This window comes from Limanda limanda, chromosome 3 (genome assembly GCF_963576545.1).
Source record: "Limanda limanda chromosome 3, fLimLim1.1, whole genome shotgun sequence".
Classification (NCBI taxonomy): Eukaryota; Metazoa; Chordata; class Actinopteri; order Pleuronectiformes; family Pleuronectidae; genus Limanda; species Limanda limanda.
The window spans coordinates 31,265,844-31,286,354 of record NC_083638.1 but is presented as its reverse complement, the minus strand read 5'-3'; the positions used below and the strand labels follow the sequence as shown (position 1 = coordinate 31,286,354).

Below are 20,511 nucleotides of genomic sequence, written 5' to 3'. Positions count from 1 at the left end.
CTGAGTTGTAATCAATCTACAAGTGAAGTTCAAATAGGGAGGCGGACAGAGTCATGAATGCAAAACAGGTTTCATCATAAATCCTTTTTTTACATGCAATCAAAACTAGGAATGGAAATATGCCCTCATGCTCGTTAGATGTTTGTCAGACTTTGAGCTTGTGAGGCCCCTCCCACATCTGATTTGGAGGTTCTCAGCTCTTTTTCAAAGTCGAGGAATGGCCAGTGGCGAGATGTTTCTCAGAAGCTGAAGTGCTGTTGTTTTAACCATGTTGTTGATGTCTCTGTGTTTGTGTGTCGGAATGAGCAGGAGATAGAAGGAGAGAGTGGAGTCAAGTGGGGCGGAGTTAATCAGCTCTACCATGTAATAAAATGTTATCCATTTTAAATAATAGCGATCATTATGTGATGGTTAGTGTTGATATTTTGGCACTGGCCGCAAACAAATCAACATATGGTTACTGATAATATAATACTTTGGGTTCAGTTAACTAGGTGGTCCTTCATTCCAACATTCATAGGAATGTGTCCACATTCATGTGGCCGAGAATACATTTGCATTCACACAGCTAAAAGAATATGATGACGAGTCCTGGAACACCAATGGTTTCAGCAACTGTCAGCAGTTGGACAAATAAGCAGACTAAGCACATATTGACCCACCATCATTATTAAGGGCTCATCATTTGTGGCGCAAAACTATGAATAAAGGTTATCTAACAACATGCTGAGCTAAGCCAACAAAAGAAGTAACAGACAAATGTGAGGTGTCTGTGCAGCCTAACACTCAGAACTTCACTGGGCCTTCAATCACTTATCAGGACTTATCAGATTGACCTCAGGTCAGAGAGCGACATGGATACAGTTTAACAAAGACACACCAACACAGTCAAACACTTAAAAGGTTCAGAGTGTATTGAATACAAAATAATCTAAATTATATAAAAAGTTTTTTTCTTTACCCTAGAATGAGCCCTTTATATTTAAAAACATTATATTTACATTGGGAGCAGGTCCTCAATACGGAGGGTTCCATGTTTTGTACAGTAGCCCAAACTGGAAAAGTTATGACAACTGAACATCACAGGTTCTCTTTCATGTCGGAAGGGGAGGATGAGGTGAGGGGTATTTAACTTCTACATGACACTTCTAGATGTCACTAAATTCTACACACTGAACCTTTAAAACTCTTCCAGACTTACTGAGGTTATCTGATGTCTCATGTAATGTTCTCTCCCAGATTGTTGCTCCCACTTGTTTATGGTGCAATGTTAATTAAGACAAAGATAGATGCAATTGATAAAAATTGATTCAAACAGACACTGGTTTGAATCAAGAGTACCTTCATTTTCATTGGTGAGGTTTTTTTAATTTATTTCTACCTATAACTGTAAATTAATACATATTTCATACACAACTTTCTGGGGGTCCACTGTTAGGACCCAGTGCAGCTGTGTCTTACCTGAGAAAGTTTTCCAGATCATCGCGGCTGCAGGATGACCAGGACAGGTCGCTGGGGTTTCTACCTTTCACCCATTCGCCGGACATGATGTGGGAGTGACCTGTGCAGGTGACGTGGTCGTCATCGTGGCTCATTCCCATGCTGAAGAGACATGGATTCAAAGACAATATGTCAAAGATTTGTTGAGCTGATCCTCATCACAGTCACATAAAGCATTTATTTAATGTGAATAATGTTTTTAATATGTCTTTAATTGTTTTGATTTACACCATGTCCTATCTGCTAGCATGGGGTGTGCAGGGTTGCAGGGTATTCTGAAGACAGCCACCAGGAGCTGTCATGTGGTCCATCTTACAGTCAGTGGTTAACACACAGTAATGTGCATAGCAGTCTGAGCTTTTATTCACGCCCATCTAAGTAATAATTAAAAAAAAAATAATGTTCAGTAAAAGCACAAACGGCAACACAGATAGGAATGTGTCATAGTTAATTAGAAAAGTAATGCAAGTCATTTTTTCTATATCTGGGTCAACTGCAAATTACTCTGCTTACACTGTATCTTTGAATTCTCTGTGAACGCAACAGGACAACTACGTTTATCGTTCTGGATCTAATTAACATTTATTAGAATATTACTTTTTTTTTTTTTACTTTTTATTGAGCAGCACATATAACAGCATCAAAACTACAGTGCAGTGAATCCCCCTCCACCAGCAGCACATCTGCAACATATTGATGGAGCAGAGCCTGAGGGAAGCTACTCACACACACACTGCACATAGTATGTGTGTGAAACACAAACAGGGAGGACTTCACTTTGGCACAGTTATTGTTTGTGTGTGTGTGTGTGTGTGTGTGTGTGTGTGTGAGTGTGAGTGTTAGTGTGTGTCTTCACTCAAAGCCATGACCTAAATTTGCAAATTAAAAACAACAACTTAGTCTGAACTCCAAGCACAGACTCAGAAACTAATACATTACAAATATAGACACATTTTCTCTGGTTAAAGTGAAAGCAATTTAGAATTGCAGTTAAGGACTCATACTTGTCATACTTGTCCTTATCCTTAGCAAATGAAAGTGCAGCGCCTTCAAAGCAGAGGAAATACATCAGTGCCTAAGAACAGTCCAACTTGACCAGGCCAATGCAGACAGGCAATATCATCTTTAAAAAAATATATCTTGTCATAACAGTTGGTACAATAGTGCACACTGTAAAGCACAACATACATAACATCATTCAATCTTCTGACCAAATAGAGATGTAAAGTCAAGGTCTGATGCATTTGCTGCATTTGAAAGCGACCAGTACTGTTTTCACACTCAACCTGTTTGTGTTGGTTCATGTGAATGTTGTCAATCCAATTCTGTCAGAGTGGTGTAATAGCAGATGTGTGATGGTGTGATATGCTCTTCTTACTTTAGTTATTGCCATAAGCAATTATTTCTTTGTGAGCTGTTTGTGACACCACAGAAGAAAACTAATAATAATAATAATAATCACTGCACTGATCTATGGGTGTGAAGGCAACCTCGGATAGAATCCAAATTTACAGACGTCCCCGAACCCACAAACTCCAAGGTATAAGACAAGTCAGTGGGCACCATTGTGTGTGTGTGTGTGTATGTGTTTCAAATTACTGACTGACTGTGCAGTACATTAAATGCTATCCAGTTAAATGGCTGGAACATAAATGGATATATGTAGCTTAGACATCCAAAAACCCTTGAAACCAAATTCTTTCACACCCCACAATAATTAAGTAAAATGTATATAAATTTTAGTATATATTTTTGCTCAATTATTATCACATTCTCACATTGACAAAAGTATCCAGACACTTTACTATTACAATAGATATTTATCCCCTGTCAAAGTCTCCCAGGTAATGATAAATCAGAGCAAAACCCAAGCCACGACGTAGAGAAGCTGCCTGCAGAGCTCAGACTGGACTGTGTGAAGGCACAGGTCTGGAAAAGGTTCTAACAAGTTTTAACAGTATTTAGTATTCCCAGGACCAACAGTGGCCTCCTTGATTCTAAATGGAAGAAGTTCGGAACAACCAGGACTCTTCCTTAAACCCTCTTCCGAACTTCCTTAAACTGGCAGCCTGAACAAAGTGAGCAATCAGGGGGAAAGGGCCTTGGAAAAAGGTGAACAAAATCCTGATAGTCACTCTGGCTGAAATCCAGAGATCATAAGATAAGTGTATGACGACAACCGATCATGACTGGTTTTATACATACATCACCAATTAATCAATAAATCAATCAATTATATTTGTATAGCCCATATTAACAAAAATCACAATTTGTCTAACAAGGATTTACAAGGTGCGACATCCTCTGCCCTTACCCTTAGCAAGAATAAGTAAAAACTACCCCAAAAAAACTTTTAACAGGGGAAAAAAACATAGAAACCTCAGAGAGAGCTTCTTGTGAGGGTTCCCTCTCCCAGGACAGACAGAAGTGCAATAGATTCCACGTGTAGATGAACAGATCAACAAAATAACAGTATTTACAACATTGATAGGAAGAAACAGTTTGTAACATAAAAGAACATGTCTGATAGAAATTAAGGGAGCAGCAATGACAAATAAATTGAGGAGTTATTGTCAGTAATGATAAAGTATGGGAGTAGGTGTATTGTATCTACATCAAAAGGTAGAATCTGTTTAACTGAGGCCTAACAGTTCAATCTTGGTTTCAAAACAGGGAACTTGTTTTCATGTTTCTCTCTCTTACTTCTATACACTTAGGTCACATGAAGACAACCAAGCCAGTTGGATTACACTAATGAAGACCATGAAGCTTTAGGCTTTGGAAAAGTGAGCGAGTAAACTCCGAGTTGAGATAATTCTGTCACACAGTATTTCCTAAAGGATTCCAGTACACATTAGCTGCATAGATGAAAATATGTGTAAAATGAGAAGACTATGGGCAAATTTGCTTTAGGTCATAATGAGGAAATTTTGAAATGATAACATTCAGTTGTGATCATTCAGATATGTTTGTCTCGGTGCTGAGAAAAACGGGGGAGAAGTTGGACAAAAAGAAGAGTAACCTGAGCCCTTGGTGAGTTTGGAAATGAGCCTGCCTGAAGTGTCACAGAGAATCAGACATTGTTGACACAGCAAACATCAGTCAGGGAACTTGTCCACTGACTGTTTGTGGACAAAAGAGAAAGAAAACCTCCCAGCAGTCAAATACCTCCAGAGCGTAAATACAGCTTGTTTGTTATCATTCGGTGAGACTTTCCAACTTTGAATAAAGAAACCTTAAAGTTTTCCAACTTCACTCAGCACTGCTCAAATGGCCACAAGGTTTAAGATTAGATCAGATTATTTTTCTATAGAGAGACTGAGCCTTTCTCATATTGATGGTGATTTGAATAAAAGACTTCCACTGTTGCCAAAATTCTTATTGTTGGAAGTTTAAATGAAAATGAACTGATAACAGCAAAAATGTGGACAATAGACCTATGTCAATGATGTGATGGATTGTCAAAATACAATGAAAAGGAAAAGAAGAGGACTTCCGGTGGCGCTGAACCTGATGGCTGCTTGAAAATCTCGCTCCCACCCGGTGTGATATAATCCCCTTAGAAAAACCCTACTGATAAAAAAAAGTACTGATATTAACCATGGAAGGGGAGAAGCAAAGAAAGACTTAACTTAAACCAAGCTCAAAACGTGATAAATCGGCGACATCCCACGAAACATATGAAGACGAAGACGGCAATGAGGACAATGGCGGCGCTGATAAAGAAGTAGCTAACCCGAACATGCAGGCTATCTACAACGAGATTTGGGCACTCAGGTCAGATCTAAAAAGTGAAATGAGTGAATTCCGACGCTCTCTTCGCAACAACATGAAGAAGGAACTGAATGAGTTTAAAGGAGAAATCAACCAGAAACTTGAAGAAGCTACTAGCGAGCTAAATGCTACTGTAGCCAAAGTTGCGGAGGTAGAACAACGTATATCTGATATCGAAGACAGGGATGAAGCTGCGAGGGAGGCTCTCATCCAGGCATTAGAGACCCAAGAGACTTTGAAGGCTAAATTAACCGAATTAGAAGCACGCTCACGCCGAAACAACCTCCGTATACACGGAATACCGGAAGAGTCGGAGGGGCCCGATCTGTCGGCGTTTGTGACCAAGCTAATAAAATCAGAAGTCGGCATGCCGGTAGCGGACATGGACCTCGGCATACAGCGCTGCCACCGGGCACTGGCTCCAAAACCTCCCCAAGGCGCTCCGCCAAGATCACATGGAAGAAAAAAGTCGTTCGATATGAGGGGAAAAGGATCTATTTCGACCAAGATTACCCTCCCGAGATCTTGAAAAAGAGAAAGGCATACGCGGGAATGCTGAGAGAGCTCAAAGCCAAGGGTATCCGCTTCCAGACGCCACATCCAGCTAAATTGAAGGTGTTTTTTGACAGCGGCACCCGGATCTACGAGAGCGCGGCGGAGGCTGCAAAGACCTGAAGAAGAGAGGATCACTCTGGAAAATGAGATAGAGCCAGACCCTACTGGGGAGAAACAACGGAGATTATCGACGTGGGAGAAAGCGGGTGCAAATCGATCCGGACGGGCGGTGGATCGCGGACGGATAAGGGAGAAACTACGGAGCTTTCAGCGCGCCACTCCGGGAACATCTGACGCTGCAGAGTGAAGCGTCTGTGGGTGAGCTACTAAGACACTGACTATCGTTTTTCACAGAGCTGGACAGGTTTGAACTTTTTACCGATTGTTGGGAGCTGTTTTAAATGTTACCGGTGCAGAGTACCATCTCTGACACAGAGAGGCCCTCGATGAACCCTTTTTTTTCTGTTTTTCTAGTTCATTGTTCACTGTTCGTTGTTCTTGTTATCATGGGTAATGTCACACAAGTTAACACAGTTTGGAAAAAGATATGCATCGTCAGGAGTATAAAGTAGTCACACTGAACGTCAATGGGCTGCATAATCCGATAAAAAGGAGTAAAATTATTGCAAAAATGAAGTGAGAAAAGCAGCAGATAATATATTGGCAGGAGACACATCTCTCTTCTTCTGAACATGAAAAATTAAAAAAGCTTGGGTTTCAAAATACCTATTATTCATTTCATAAATCAGGCCGAAGGAGAGGTGTGGCCATACTGATCCCCAATGCAGTAAATTTTGAATTTATTTCTCAGGTGAAAGATAATGAAGGGAGATTTGTCTTAGTAAAAGGCAAATTAGATAATGAAGCAGTAACTTTATTTAATGTGTATGCTCCCCCAGGGAGTAACAAATCTTTTTTTAAGAAAATATTCGAATTGATGGTAAAGGAAACATAGGGAACCCTGATTCTTGGTGGTGACTTTAACATCCAACTTCAACCAAAATTAGATACATCTAACCAACGCCAAAAGAAAAGCCCAAATGCCATCTTGGTTCAGCGAATGCTTACACAACTGGGCCTGATTGATGTGTGGAGAGAGTCCCATCCCATAGAAAAACAATTTACATATTACTCCCCTTGTCACTCTGTTTACTCACGGATTGATTACTTATTTATGTATAAATCAGACTGGCATAGGGTCAGAGATTGTGAGATAGGGATTAGAGACGTATCTGATCATTCAGGCGTATATTTAACCTTATATTCCAACAACCAACGGAAAAATACACTTTGGAGGCTTAACACAAGCATTTTAAATGACAAAGCAGTACAGAAACAGATCCAGCAGGAATTTGAAACATACCTACAGTATAATGATAATGGAGAAGTGTCTCCTAATACTTTGTGGGATGCAGCAAAGGCTGTAATTCGAGGTAAAATAATTGCCCTTACGGCTTCACGGAAAAAAGAAAAACAGAAAAGACTTAACGAATTACAAGAGGAATTTAAGTCACTAGAGATTAGACATACAGAACAAAAAGATCCTCAAATATTAATTAAAATAAATAAAATCAAACAAGATATAAATGGTATATATGATGAGGAAATTGAAAAACAACTTAAATTTACCAAACAAAAAGTACTATGAGACAGGATCGAGGGCTATGAAACTCCTTTCTTGGAGGATACGAAAACAACAGGAAAAGAATACAATATATAAAATTAGGAACCCTATGACAAAAAATATGAGCGGTAATCTAGAAGACATCCAACGCTCTTTTGAACTATATTATAAGGAATTGTACACTCAACCAACCAGAGCCGATACCACAATAATAGAGACGTTTCTAAGTTCGCTGGACCTACCATCCATAGGAGAAAAACAGAATAAAGAAATTATGGCTGAGATAAAGCTAGAAGAACTGAATAAAGCCATCTCAAGATTGAAAACTAATAAAGCTCCTGGTGCAGATGGATATTCGTCTGAATGGTACAAAACATTTAGAACACAAATAACACCTATGCTGCTTAACTGCTTTAACCACACTTTGAGAACAGGAGAAGCCCCGCAGTCATGGAAGGAAGCAGTCATTTCTGTCATCCCAAAAGAAGGTAAAGATAAAAAGGAATGCAGCTCATATAGACCAATATCAGTACTCAATGTAGACTATAAACTATTTGCCTCAGTCCTATCTAAAAGGCTGGAAGCTATTATCCCGGAGCTAATAGATTTGGACCAAACAGGCTTTGTACTAAATAGACAGACACAGGATAATTTAAGGAGAACATTACAGGTGATGAGTCATGTTACTTCGGCCAAAATTGGTGCAATGTTGGTTAGTCTAGATGCCGAAAAGGCTTTCGACTCAGTAGGTTGGGAATATTTGTATAGGGTACTTGCAAGATTTGGCTTTAAGGACTGCTTCATCACATGTATTAAATCGTTATACTCCTCTCCAACAGCCAGGATTAGGATAAATGGAAATCTGTCACAAACTATTCGCCTAGAAAGAGGGACACGCCAGGGATGTCCCCTGAGCCCGACCTTGTTTGCCTTATTTATTGAACCTTTGGCCCAAGCAATTAGAGAGGACCCTGAGATAAAGGGGATAACTATTAGAGGAGAGGAACATAAAATTTGTATGTTTGCGGATGATGTCCTGCTCTTTATCACAACCCCTGACTCGAGCATCCCCAGATTGATGTGTCTATTAAAGACTTACAACTCGTACTCTGGATATAAGCTAAATACTTCAAAAACTCAAACCCTTACATTTAATTATACTCGCCATCCAGATATAAAAAAGAAGTACAACTTTAAATGGGACTCTTCCACAATAAAATATCTAGGAATAAATCTACCAAAAGATATGTCGAAGCTTTCTGAAATGAATTATGGCCCCATCAACAAAGCGGTAAAATCAGACATCTCTAGATGGACGATGCTCCCGCTGGATATGAGCAATAGAATAGAAATAATCGAAATGAATGTGTTGCCACGATTTCTTTATCTCTTCCAGTCCTTACCCCTGGAGATACCACCCAAACAATTTGATGAATGGGACGGGTGGATTTCAAGGTTTATTTGGAACGGTAAAAGACCGAGGGTACAGTTCAAGACACTGCAGCTGAAGAAGGAGAGGGGAGGGAGAGCTCTACCATGCTTACAGGCCTATTATCATGCTGCACAATTGAAACCCTTAGTATACTGGTGTACACCAAATTACGAATCTAAATGGAAGTCTTTGGAAATTACACAGACAGATATTCCAATACAATCAATATTAGGAAACAAAAGCCAAGCAGAAAAGAATTATAACAACTTGAATCAATGGACCCTATTCACGGTTAAACTGTGGATTAGGGTGTTGAGGAAATTGCAGCTAGAGAAACAGGACAGGGTCTTGAATTGGGTAGCATATGATCCAGAGTTTGAACCTGCGAGACTGGACGGGAGCTTTAAACAGTGGATTAGGAGAGGCATCACATCCTTTTGTTCACTCACTTCTAACGGTAAATTTCAGAGTTATAAGGCAATTTCTGACTCATTTGGATTGGAAAAATGCAATTTTTTTAGATACCTACAAGCCAGAGACTACTTTAATAAAATATCACAAATCAAAACGGGGAAAGAATATAACCTGATCTCTATATTCCATGAAGCATATGAAAAAAACAACATTAAAAAACTGATCTCACGAATATATGAAAGTATACAAACCTCCAAAAATCACTCTACGTTATACATCAAACAAAAATGGGAAAAGGAGTCTGGTACAGAAATATCAGATGAGTCCTGGATGGAGATATGTGAGACACAAGCAACCACTGCAAACTCAAGATCATTAAGAGAGTTTGGTTGGAAGAATGTTGTGAGGTTTTTTATCACTCCTAAAATAACGGCTTTGCAATCAGGCTCTCAGAGTCCGGGGCTTTGTTGGAGACAATTGTGGAGCCATTATGGCCAATCATTTTCATATCTTTTGGGCTTGTCAAAGAATTCAACCATATTGGAGGGAAGTAACTAATGAAATATGTAAGATGATGGGAATTAAATTAGACTACTCTTTTACTACTTTGTATCTAGGTAAAATACCAGAATTTATCCCTCACAAATACAAATACCTGCTAAAGATTCTCTTGGCATGTGGTAGAAAGGCTATAACCCGAAGATGGCTCCAAACTGACCCCCCAACATTGCACCAGTGGAGGGGGATAGTGAAAGAAGTTTACTGTATGGAGAGACTGACTTATATTTTAAGATTGGAATTGGAGAAATGTGTTGAACGTTGGGAAAAATGGATTATGTATGTACTGTGCCTGGAATAGTGTGACACTGTACTTCGATGTATTGAGAAGAATGTGACCATATACTGTTACACCCATGAGTATGTTGTATGTTTGTTTTTTGTTTTTTTTCTTTTTTCCCTTTATTTCTTTCTGTTCAAAATTCAAAATCCAAAATAAAAAGTTTAAAAAAAAGAAAAGGAAAAGAAAAGACGGTGAAACCTACTTGTGTCCAAGCTCGTGAGCAATGGTGAAGGCCAAATTGAGTCCATTGTCCTCTGCTAACACGCACTTCCTCTTGGCAGTGCAGACACCACCCAGATAAGCGATACCTGTAACACAATAACATGACAATGAGTTTCATAAAATTGGGTAATATTCTTACATTTCAATAATACAATCGTTCAAGGTCCAAGTCATACTGCCCCTTATTTCCATTTCTAGGATTCTAATAAGACCTCAGTCAACAACCAAATTAAATGGTAAATAGACTGTATTATACACATTTCTAGTCTTACACTGCCACTCAAACTATTTTAGAAGTACCATTCACCCATTCACACACACATAGATCAAGTTCTTTTATACCAGATATGAACAAACCAGTGGTATATCATCAGTAACTTACCAAAGGACATTTCAAAATGCGAACTGGTGACCTGCTCTACCTCCAGATCCACTCATTAAACAACTCTGTCAGGCTACTGAGGCCCTAATGTCCATTACACAGAAGACTTAAGTTTGGATCTATGGTTTGATAGGTCTCGAAAGAGGTCTCATCAATACTACCATGTACACCTGGTGTATCAAAGCATGGCAGAGATAATAAAATGGTCAAAGATTTTGAAAGATCTCACTATAGACTACTGTTATGAAAACACTGTGTCAATGTTCCCTGCTGATTCAAAGTGACAGAGGGTGCCAGCAAATGCTTTTTGTTGAATATGACCCGGCTTAAGAATTCCACATTATCGAAATAAAGATGGATTCAACCATACTGGACTAAACTAGTCACATCAGAGGTGCAGGACTTGGACAGGACATAGTATCAGATTGTTAGGCCTTAAGTGTCTCTATAATAAGTGGAACAAGTGACAGGATAAACAACAACTCAACTAATGAGTCTGAACAACAATACCACATTGAATGTTCTCATACCTTTCAAGCGCAACTAGTAAACACACTGAATGCTTCAGCAAACATGAGTGGTTAAAAGTAGTGAAAAACAACTCAGCCTATCAGTCAGCCTTTTATTAAGGCATTATCTGAGGTGAGCGTTACAGATCTACATGTGTCTCGCACACGCACACACACACACACGTGGCTTTCTTTCTTTCTGCCTCTGGAGCGAGGCCATGTTGCCTTATTTGAATCCAGACAGAAATTCGAACATTGGCAGTAATACGACAATTGAAGCAAGATGAGGTTTATAAAGAGAGAAAAACCTTGACAGAGAGAAAAAGAAGAACAGAAATCCAGAGAGACAGGGAAGTTTGGGCCTTATCGTTCAACATGGCAAACACATGCATTACATCACTGGTGCATGAAGTGAATGAGGTTTCAGGATTTAGGTCTGTGTGATAAGACAGATCTGTTTTAGAAGAAACACAGAGAAACACCTGGAGGTATTCAAGTCGCTGGTAGCACAGTGGAACAATAAATTCAAGAAGTTAAGAATATATGAAATCGAGGCTTAACCGGAGCTTTCCTGTTGTGTCTGCATCATTATCAAACTGCATTCAGTGCTGGGATATTGTCGTCATTAGTTTACTACAACAAAGCAATCTGCCACATATGTCATCTGTGTATGAGGCTAGAGGAAAAGGTACCAGCTTAAAATGATCTAACTTAGCTTGCATTATACTGAAAGTGCCATCTAATAAGGCCGTAGTGCAATAACGAAACAAGAGGTATCAACGATATATAAAGCACCACCTTGCAACTTGATTTTATGTCATTGGCACACTGCAGTGATAATATATAAATAGTCATGGTGTTATTTTTCTCTTGATTTCTTTTGTCATTAAAAAAAAAACACATTGACAAAAAACTTGACTATTACTGAAGAAGTGTCATCTGTGCCAATACGGTTCAAGGTATATTACTAGTTGAGGGCACTCAGAATATGATTCAGCATACCAAAGAGCAACACAAATGGCTCTGTCAAAGTATACCCATTCTTGGTTTAAAAAAATAAATAAATGAAAAGGATCAAGGGATTACAACCGTGGTAACCATCCTGAGTCATTAAATCTTGTCTAATAGAATTATAAACCCAGATCACATTATTGTTTGATACATAAAGCATTGATATTACAATACTTCCAGCTGGATGATATGGGAGTGGGATGATGAGATAGTGGCATTCACAATGCTGAGAGCCAGTTCACCTTGCATTATTGATTTGTTTTATAGAGAACATAAAAGCACTGTGCGTACTGTTTGCTGTGAGAAAGTGCGGTAAGGTTCCCATCTCATAGTGAGAGGATATGTGGAGGGAGGGTCACCATCTTCAGTTGCTGCAGGAAGACAAAACAGTACTGTGCTTCTTTAGGTTGTATTGTCATGTGTAAGTTCTAGGAGAGGACTTACAGTATGATTAAGAACGTTTTTAAGAACCTTTGTTTAGGTAAAAGTTGTTGCATTTAATCTTGTAAGGTAACCTTACATGCCACCGTTGTGTCATCAGCCAACTTACACTATTGGACCAGTCGAACCACCCTTGCTATGTGCGGCCCACATATGGCATTTTCATGTGTATATGATAGGGACAGTGCTGTGACACACCTCACTTATTTCTCAGAGAGCAAGGGTAACCCTGTTAACGTAATAACTTCTTACCACACTTGGTGTCTCATTGTGCTTGATATGGCTAAAAGCTGGGTTGCATACTCAAAAGCATGTAAAGCCTTAATCCAGGTAGCCTAGCAACATTAACTCATGGGCTTTAATGCAATTGAGATGAAAAAACATTAAGTGCACAGATGAAGCACCATCATGTCTACATCGTTGAACAAAAAGATGTCAGTGAAAATGCCCTACTAGCAGGTAGGTGCATTCTCAAATGTCCCCAGTCTGTCAGGGAATTGTTCCAATTACAAGTGTTCCCAAGAGGATGTCCATGGTGAACACATTCAGATCTCTCTAAAGACATTCTAAAGAAACCCTTGTCCTTTTAGGACACCCTCTCCAAATGCCATACTATCAACTGGCAAGGGTAAGCAACCTAAAGATATTGTTGTTAAGCGCTTACAAGTTAATCAGCTACGTCCTTCTTGTGGTGACAGTCTTTCTTTCAGTTTTTGATTTTCTATTTTCTGAATCACAGACTGCACCATCAGCATTAAGACTGACAGTGGTTTTATATTTGCTTAACCTTGAAAAATACTTGGTTTAAGCTTTGCATGACAGATATAGTTTTTCTTTTGAAGTGACCCTCTCAGGGTACAGATAGGGTGTAAATAAATTTGAGGCACAAGAAGAACCCTGTACTTCTCGACAACTGTGAACTGGTTGAAGAAGGTGGGCTGTTACAGAGCATTGACTGGAAAGCCGATAAAATTTACAATTTCCGAACTCTCTCAGAGAGCCTCAGGGCAGGGATCTTTCTGAATTGTCTCTAACCACAGCGCCTATATCAACTGTTTCATCTTCCCATTTGTGGGGCGGTAGGATCAGCCTGATGTGGATAACGGGGTAGCAGCGGTGAAAGACATGTTGACTCATTGGTTTCAGCTCTGAGAGCCACTGGCTGCTCTGGGACTTAAAATATATGGCCCTTGAATCGCCCGCTGTGTCTTCTTGATGGCTGCGCCAAGGAATAGTTAATTGAAAATCCAGAAAAGGACTGGAGCTCAAGTAATGCAGTGTAGAGAACTGCAGCAGGATCCAAATTCAGCTTCATCCCCTGGCACTGGCAGATGGGGTAGTAGTGGAGCTTCCATGACTACTCAAACCAAAAGGAACTTCCAATAGTAGCATACCAAGCAGTGTTAGAAAGACCAAGTATTTCCATTATTTCATTACCCTTTCAAAACTCTCTATCACACAACACATTATGGAGAAATAAGAGGACATTTAAGGGAACACTTAAATCCAATATCAGATAATGATTAACGAATTATGAAATGGATTCAAAACCACACTAAAATGAAAAATATAAATCACAGGCTGATCCAACTTGCATGAATTTCATCACGGCAACTCATAATGGGACTCAGTAGCGTGTATGGCCTGTATGCACTCCCGACAATGTCTAGGCATGATACTCCTGATGAGTCCTGGGGGATCTCTTCCCAGACCTGGATCAGGGCATCAGTATGCTCTTGGCTGTCTTTGGCGGTACTTGGTGGCGTCGACTCTACTGGGTGACACATACAGTGACTTACAAGTAGAATGGAGTCAAATTTGAACTGCCTTAAGGCTACTGCACTGGACTGACCTGGTTGGTTTCCCAAATGTTAAAACCTTTCATTGCCAACAGCTGTCAAATCTATGTCAAATCCATTGAATAATAAGCTACTTGTTAATAATAGGTCTCCACTTCATCTTCCCAGTAGGCAGCAACCACCAAAATTGGGTTTTAACCCTAACCCTAATAAGGACAAGATGTTTGTTGCTTCACCTCATCTCATCTTTTTTCAAATGAAGATGACCTGTGGTCAGCCAGCAAAAGCAGCTAAATGATGCGAATAAAAGTTTGCATAGCCACTATTCACCAGAGGCAAACTCTTCCAACACCACAGGATGGTACAGCTCAGGGGCCTCACTTATGACGGTTGCATACGAACAAAACGGGGCATGTAACGTGCGTACACCACTTCTCAAGCAAACGTTGGGATTTATAAATGACAGACTTAAACGGGAAAATTAGCGCATTTCCACGCAAACTCTGACCCATGCGTCCTAAAAATTTTGGAGACGGGAAAAGGGCGATGCAGACGTGAGGAGGTGACCTGAAGCCAGATTATTGATCCACTTCATCATTAACATTAAAACCAAAAGCATTATTTTTGCAAGCGCGACTTAACTGTTCCATAAGAACCTTCGATTAAAAAAGATATGAAACAACTTGCAGTAAATTATGTTCAGTCACCATTAAACAGCAGAGTCATTAATATTTTTTAAATAATATCATTTAACACTGTGCGAAAATCATCAAGGACAAGTGTGTGTAAAATAGCTGCAGTGAACGTAACTGTGCCATCAGGGGAACAGATCACACAGGAGATCACTCGCAAAAAAAAAACAAGAATAATAACTATTCACTTTCCAAATAATATCCCAGTTAGGAGGTTAGGATCCACTGATATGTGAAGTAATTGATCCAATTCCTCTAAATATATAAATAATGCGGTGACACTTGTGCGTAATGCTGCGTGATGCATGCACGTGAATGGAAGGACGAGGAGGAAACACGCGTTCAGTGATCACAAAGAGTTTTTATCCCATGATGATGACTTATCAACTGATATAGATTATATACTGTAGATCTGTGATCTTGGATCATTGTGCTGAGCTGAGGCCAGTATTACACAGATCGACCCGACAGAACTGAACCATCCCAATACAAACACAAACTTGTAATAATAATAGTGTTAAAGGGGACATCACAGTTGTGTCTGAATTTATAGAGATATAGTTCAATCTGATAAAAATGGCTACTCCACTTTTGACTGGACTCTCTCCACATTGTCCCTCAAACACAATCTGGTGAAATAATTCCAGGACCAATGTGCATCAGGCAAAAAACTAAGTTACTCGTACCTGCAGTGTTGTCTCAGATTCAGCATATGGCTGCAGATTTGCAGCTAAATGTGCATGGTCTGCTTGGTTATTGCTGGTATCGCATAAACACATAGATGTTGGAATGCTTCTATTTCATGCTATCCCTTTAGGCACACTGCTGTTTCACTGTTCCCGTTGTCATTATCTTTCCTCTAGAAACAACTACCTGCCTTGCCAAAACTGTAAGATAAAATACTGAACCGAAATACCTGGAGACCACATGATGAACAGTTTCAGCTTAAATGCAAAGTGAAGAATAACTTCCTCCAACTCTCCGGTACATTTTCATCTTGCTAAAGCATTGTGTAGAATGGTAAAAGTAAAATACAAACATGGTGTATTTGGATTGGACTGGGCTCAAGCTGAAGCTTTCTTCACTGGAAACATTTTGGGGTGATGAAAACAGATGTTGGCCTGGATTTGAACATGTGTTTCTTTTCCTCTTCACTGGTTTGCTGTTTTTACAACCAAGCATGCTTAGGTAGAGGCTGTAATTACGTGTGTATAATGTGTACGATCTGAAGGAATTAGAGGAAAGCGTCCTTGATGTTGTTATTCAAATAAAGAGGGGAGAAACACCTGCTGAGTGCTAACGAATAGGAGTCATGCTGAGTAAGCTCTGTCCTTTTTTGAATGACTTGCTTCAATCCTGTATTAGCAGCTGTTTATAATTCAGACACCACTGATAACAAACCCTATATTTGGATTTTACTATCCTTAGGTCAGCCACACTACCTGGACTATACTTTGGAGTTTTGACTGTGTATGGACATTCAAGTGGTTTTCTATCGAGAACCCATTGCAAATAAGCCTTAATACTGCAGATGTTTTGCTTCAAAAATCCTGATTCAGCTTGTACTAATTATATGCAGTTTTGAGATCAAATATGTCATGACCATAACCCAATGGTTATAGTCAAAACCCTATGTTTATACAAATCAAATTTAATTGAATTAGAGTTGATAAGAAATGACCAACTCACCATTCACATATTGTTTTGATGTCTTTTATTGGAATGAATGACCCGCCATACTTGGTCCATCGCCCAAGGTCCTTATTAGCAGACATGATTACCTTTACATGACACTGAATGCTTCTGAGCAAGCCTTTACCATCCTGGCTGTTAAGCCCATGTGAATAAAACAGAGTTGAGTGGCGAAGTTCCACAGTGAGGTCAGAGATGTGACTGAGATTTTCTGCAGCATCAAAGATCCGTTGAAGCCAGCACTTCTGAGGCTTAAGCCCCCACACAAAGAGCTGTGATCCACTGTGCTGTGGTTATCAGTTGTGGGTTTTGACCTGGTGTTAGGGGCTAGCTGACTGATCAAACACTGATGTGTTGGCTCACATAGCTGGCAGCACATCCAGCCAGACAGCCTCAAAAGAGCCACAAAGCCTTATCAGGCCTCTGGACTCACAGCACTGTGCTGCCCACAAGCAGCTTCGGCCAGCCATTTATTTTGCGCTAATTAGCCGTTACAACATGAAGGGCTTTCCAATGAGCCGCTGAATCCTGGGCAGTCAATGCTCCCAGTGCTGACAACATAGGCCTGACTCAGCCTGGAAGAGACGCTTTGTTCACCCTCTCACGCACACATACATACACATGCCTACACATGACACATGCAAATACTGGCTAACGATAGATTGACCCCACTGACCTTAATGTCACAATAATGTTCGCCACTTATTCACACACTACAAAAAAAATAGAAAAATGCTGCAGGCACACATACTGTACACAGAGAGAAGCCTTGGACTTGCACTCAAACATACACACATTGCATAATTGATGAACAAAAACACAGAAAATGTAAAAATAATAAGCAAATGAGATTAGGAATAAGGAAGAAATAATGCAGGAAGCCAGGGTGTTTAGTTTGTCCCATATCTAAGAAGCCATATTTATCCTTTAATTAAACAAAATAAGAACTATAATCTCTTGAACAGTTTAATCTGTTTTTAACCAATGTACAAGCAGCTTGACTGTGAGCTGGGTCGAAGCAACAGCAGTTTAGGCGCAAAGACTTCGTATTTCTCAATACTGGTATGGTCACATCTCACCTGACTACTTTAGCTAAGTTCACATTATGTATTATTGTTTTAATTTCGTGTTTTCTGTTTTATTTTGGTGAGTATTTTCATTTCAGACCACACGTCCTGTCAAGGTTCCCTCCTGTCTGATTGTCTCACCTGTGGGTCATCTCCTTCCCTGCCTTTATGTGTATTAAGTATGTGTGTCCTTGCCTCAAGCATCTGCCAGAATGTAGCCAACTCTGGTTTTACTTCCAGCGACTACTTCCTAGTGTTAGCTTTTTGTGTACCGTACTATTTTGTGTTACTTGTTCAAGCCTTAGTTTAACCCCTTTTGTATTCCTTTGCCTGATTTGAACTGCTCTTTGTGTACCGACCATTTTCTAAGTTAAACGACTTTGCCTCTGAGTCATGCTATTGAGTTCTATTCTGCAGAGCCGTTCGTAACAGGGATGGTGATATAGTTACGTCATATTTTCAAACAGTGGGAAAGGTTTTTGTCTTTCTTGTCTTTATCAGCACAAGTCTTGCAATGGATGTTGCTCTGCTGGTTATCCTCCCAATTCCATCTCATTGATGTTGTGCAACCTTTCTGTGCACCTCACACAAAAACATTGTGTGGGTGTGTTGTTGTATCTCTCTCTCTCTCTCTCTTCCTCTTATATACACACTGTGAATGAATCAGCTGACTTGTGCAGGGTCACCTCTTACCAGTGAGCAGCTACTCCATAAAGTCAACCGTGACTCTCCAGCCCTCCGGACATCCTATAACATCAACATCCCACCAACCCCCTAATCTCCCAGTTACAACCCTGCTCCAGAAAAGCAAACACAGGAACTGGATACTACTACAAATATTAGTTACATCCCAGTCCCACCCACCATCAAACTTGGGGTTAGACTTTCATCAATTTGCCAGCATATGAGAACAGGGTTTGTCCAAATATATCACATTACACTGTATCAACCTTATAGTTTTTCATAGATTTTAAAGTCTTGGCAACTAAAAGTAATGAAAAAAAACTTAAATGCCTACAAAATGATGAATTATCCTAGACAATTTAACCAGAAAAATATTTTTCTCATTAATTGCACATTAGCCCCAAATGATGGTTGAGTGTAGGCTAGGTTTCCAATGGCCCTGATCACCTCATGCACTTTTGAGTTACTATAAATACTTGGGTAATGTTAAGCAGCTGATCATGCAGAGGCACCCTACACATAGTTTAAATAGACATAACTGAAAGGCAGCAAGAAAATGTAATGTTAGTTGATTTACTCTCATGGATATTGATTGTTAAAGAATCAGCTACTATTTACTTCAGTAGTTTGGTTTAATGTTATTTGCAAAACATTATTAAATCCACAAAAGCACATCAAGTCACCAATGACTTTCATTTAAGCTCAATGTCTAAATCTCCAAAAGTTTTGCCTGGGTTTTCATTGTTATAAGATGGTTGAGATCTTAAATAAACCAATGATATTGCTTGCAGTTACTAAAGTGACAAACCTATATTATATAATCTATATTAATCCAGGTGAATCAAATTACTAGGTAAATGCTCAGGACATGTTTTCCTGCTTTCCCTCTGTACTATGGCAATAATGGTACAACACAATGACATTTGCCATTCATCCAAAGGAAATTTGAAAAAGCTTGGATTGCGACATGAAATTATGAAATGCAGGATTATAATGCAATAACTATTGCTAACGCTAACATGCTAACATTAGCATGCTAGCAATTTATTTTTTAAGGTTGATATTACCATAATACATTGAAATGATATTAAACTAAGATATAACAATTAATTTTCAAATCCTTATTAATGGAGACAATGCTACATTTGTGAGTCTCTCTACCATCTTGCTGGTAATTCGCAAGGCATTCTGGGTTGGGCTCAGTTCGAAGTGTGGGTCTGTTTTGAGGGCTATACAGCCTAAACACTTGCCTCTACCCCTCCATCCAAACAAAAATCGGGACACTCTCACCCCTTTGCGCGAACGTACAAAATGGAGGGGTAGGGCTAAGGACTGGTCTGCCCGCAGGGATGTGTGAGCTTCACTGATTTATTTTGTTTTCACAGTTAAAAATTGAACAAGCGGCGGAGAAAATATTCCCATTTTAAGTATTTAGAAACAGCCAACCTTGGTCTGATAAACGGCCAAATGTTCTGTTGTTTAAGTCAGCAGCAACCAAAACCGGTGTATAGATGGTGTTACATATGCTCCTATATCCAAAAGAAACTTGTCCTCTGTGTAAATTAGAAAATACTTCTTTTCTTTAATCACACAGTAAAAGAGAGCTTCTGCACAACGTAATTTACGTGGAAGCACCACGGCGCACCGCGCAGAGGAAAGCCAGGCGCCTCCTTTCCGCCCCCGTTACACACTTGTGCTGTTCACATGGGCTGCAATCCGCCGCGCCAAGTGCGCCTTGCACCGATGGAATACCAGCTCATTCATCCCTCCTTCCAGTACAGTTTGTGCAAGAAACAGAGCTATATGCATTTTCGAGTACTTCATCCTTTGAGTATTTCCGAATCGTGAGTGTCAACGATTTTTTTGTAGTTA

The 20,511-nt window shown here is 39.6% G+C and overlaps 1 protein-coding gene across 1 annotated transcript in view; it reads right to left on the bottom strand.

Moving 5' to 3' along the window:
* Positions 1-20,511, bottom strand: part of adamts17 (ADAM metallopeptidase with thrombospondin type 1 motif, 17) — a 147,071-nt gene that overhangs the window by 40,850 nt on the left and 85,710 nt on the right. Inside the window, exons 8-9 of the mRNA XM_061068122.1 lie at positions 10,343-10,448; positions 1,462-1,602 (exon numbers count right to left, since the gene is read on the bottom strand). Of these exons, the coding sequence (XP_060924105.1) occupies positions 1,462-1,602; positions 10,343-10,448 (247 nt within the window). The remainder of the gene's footprint in view (positions 1-1,461; positions 1,603-10,342; positions 10,449-20,511) is intronic.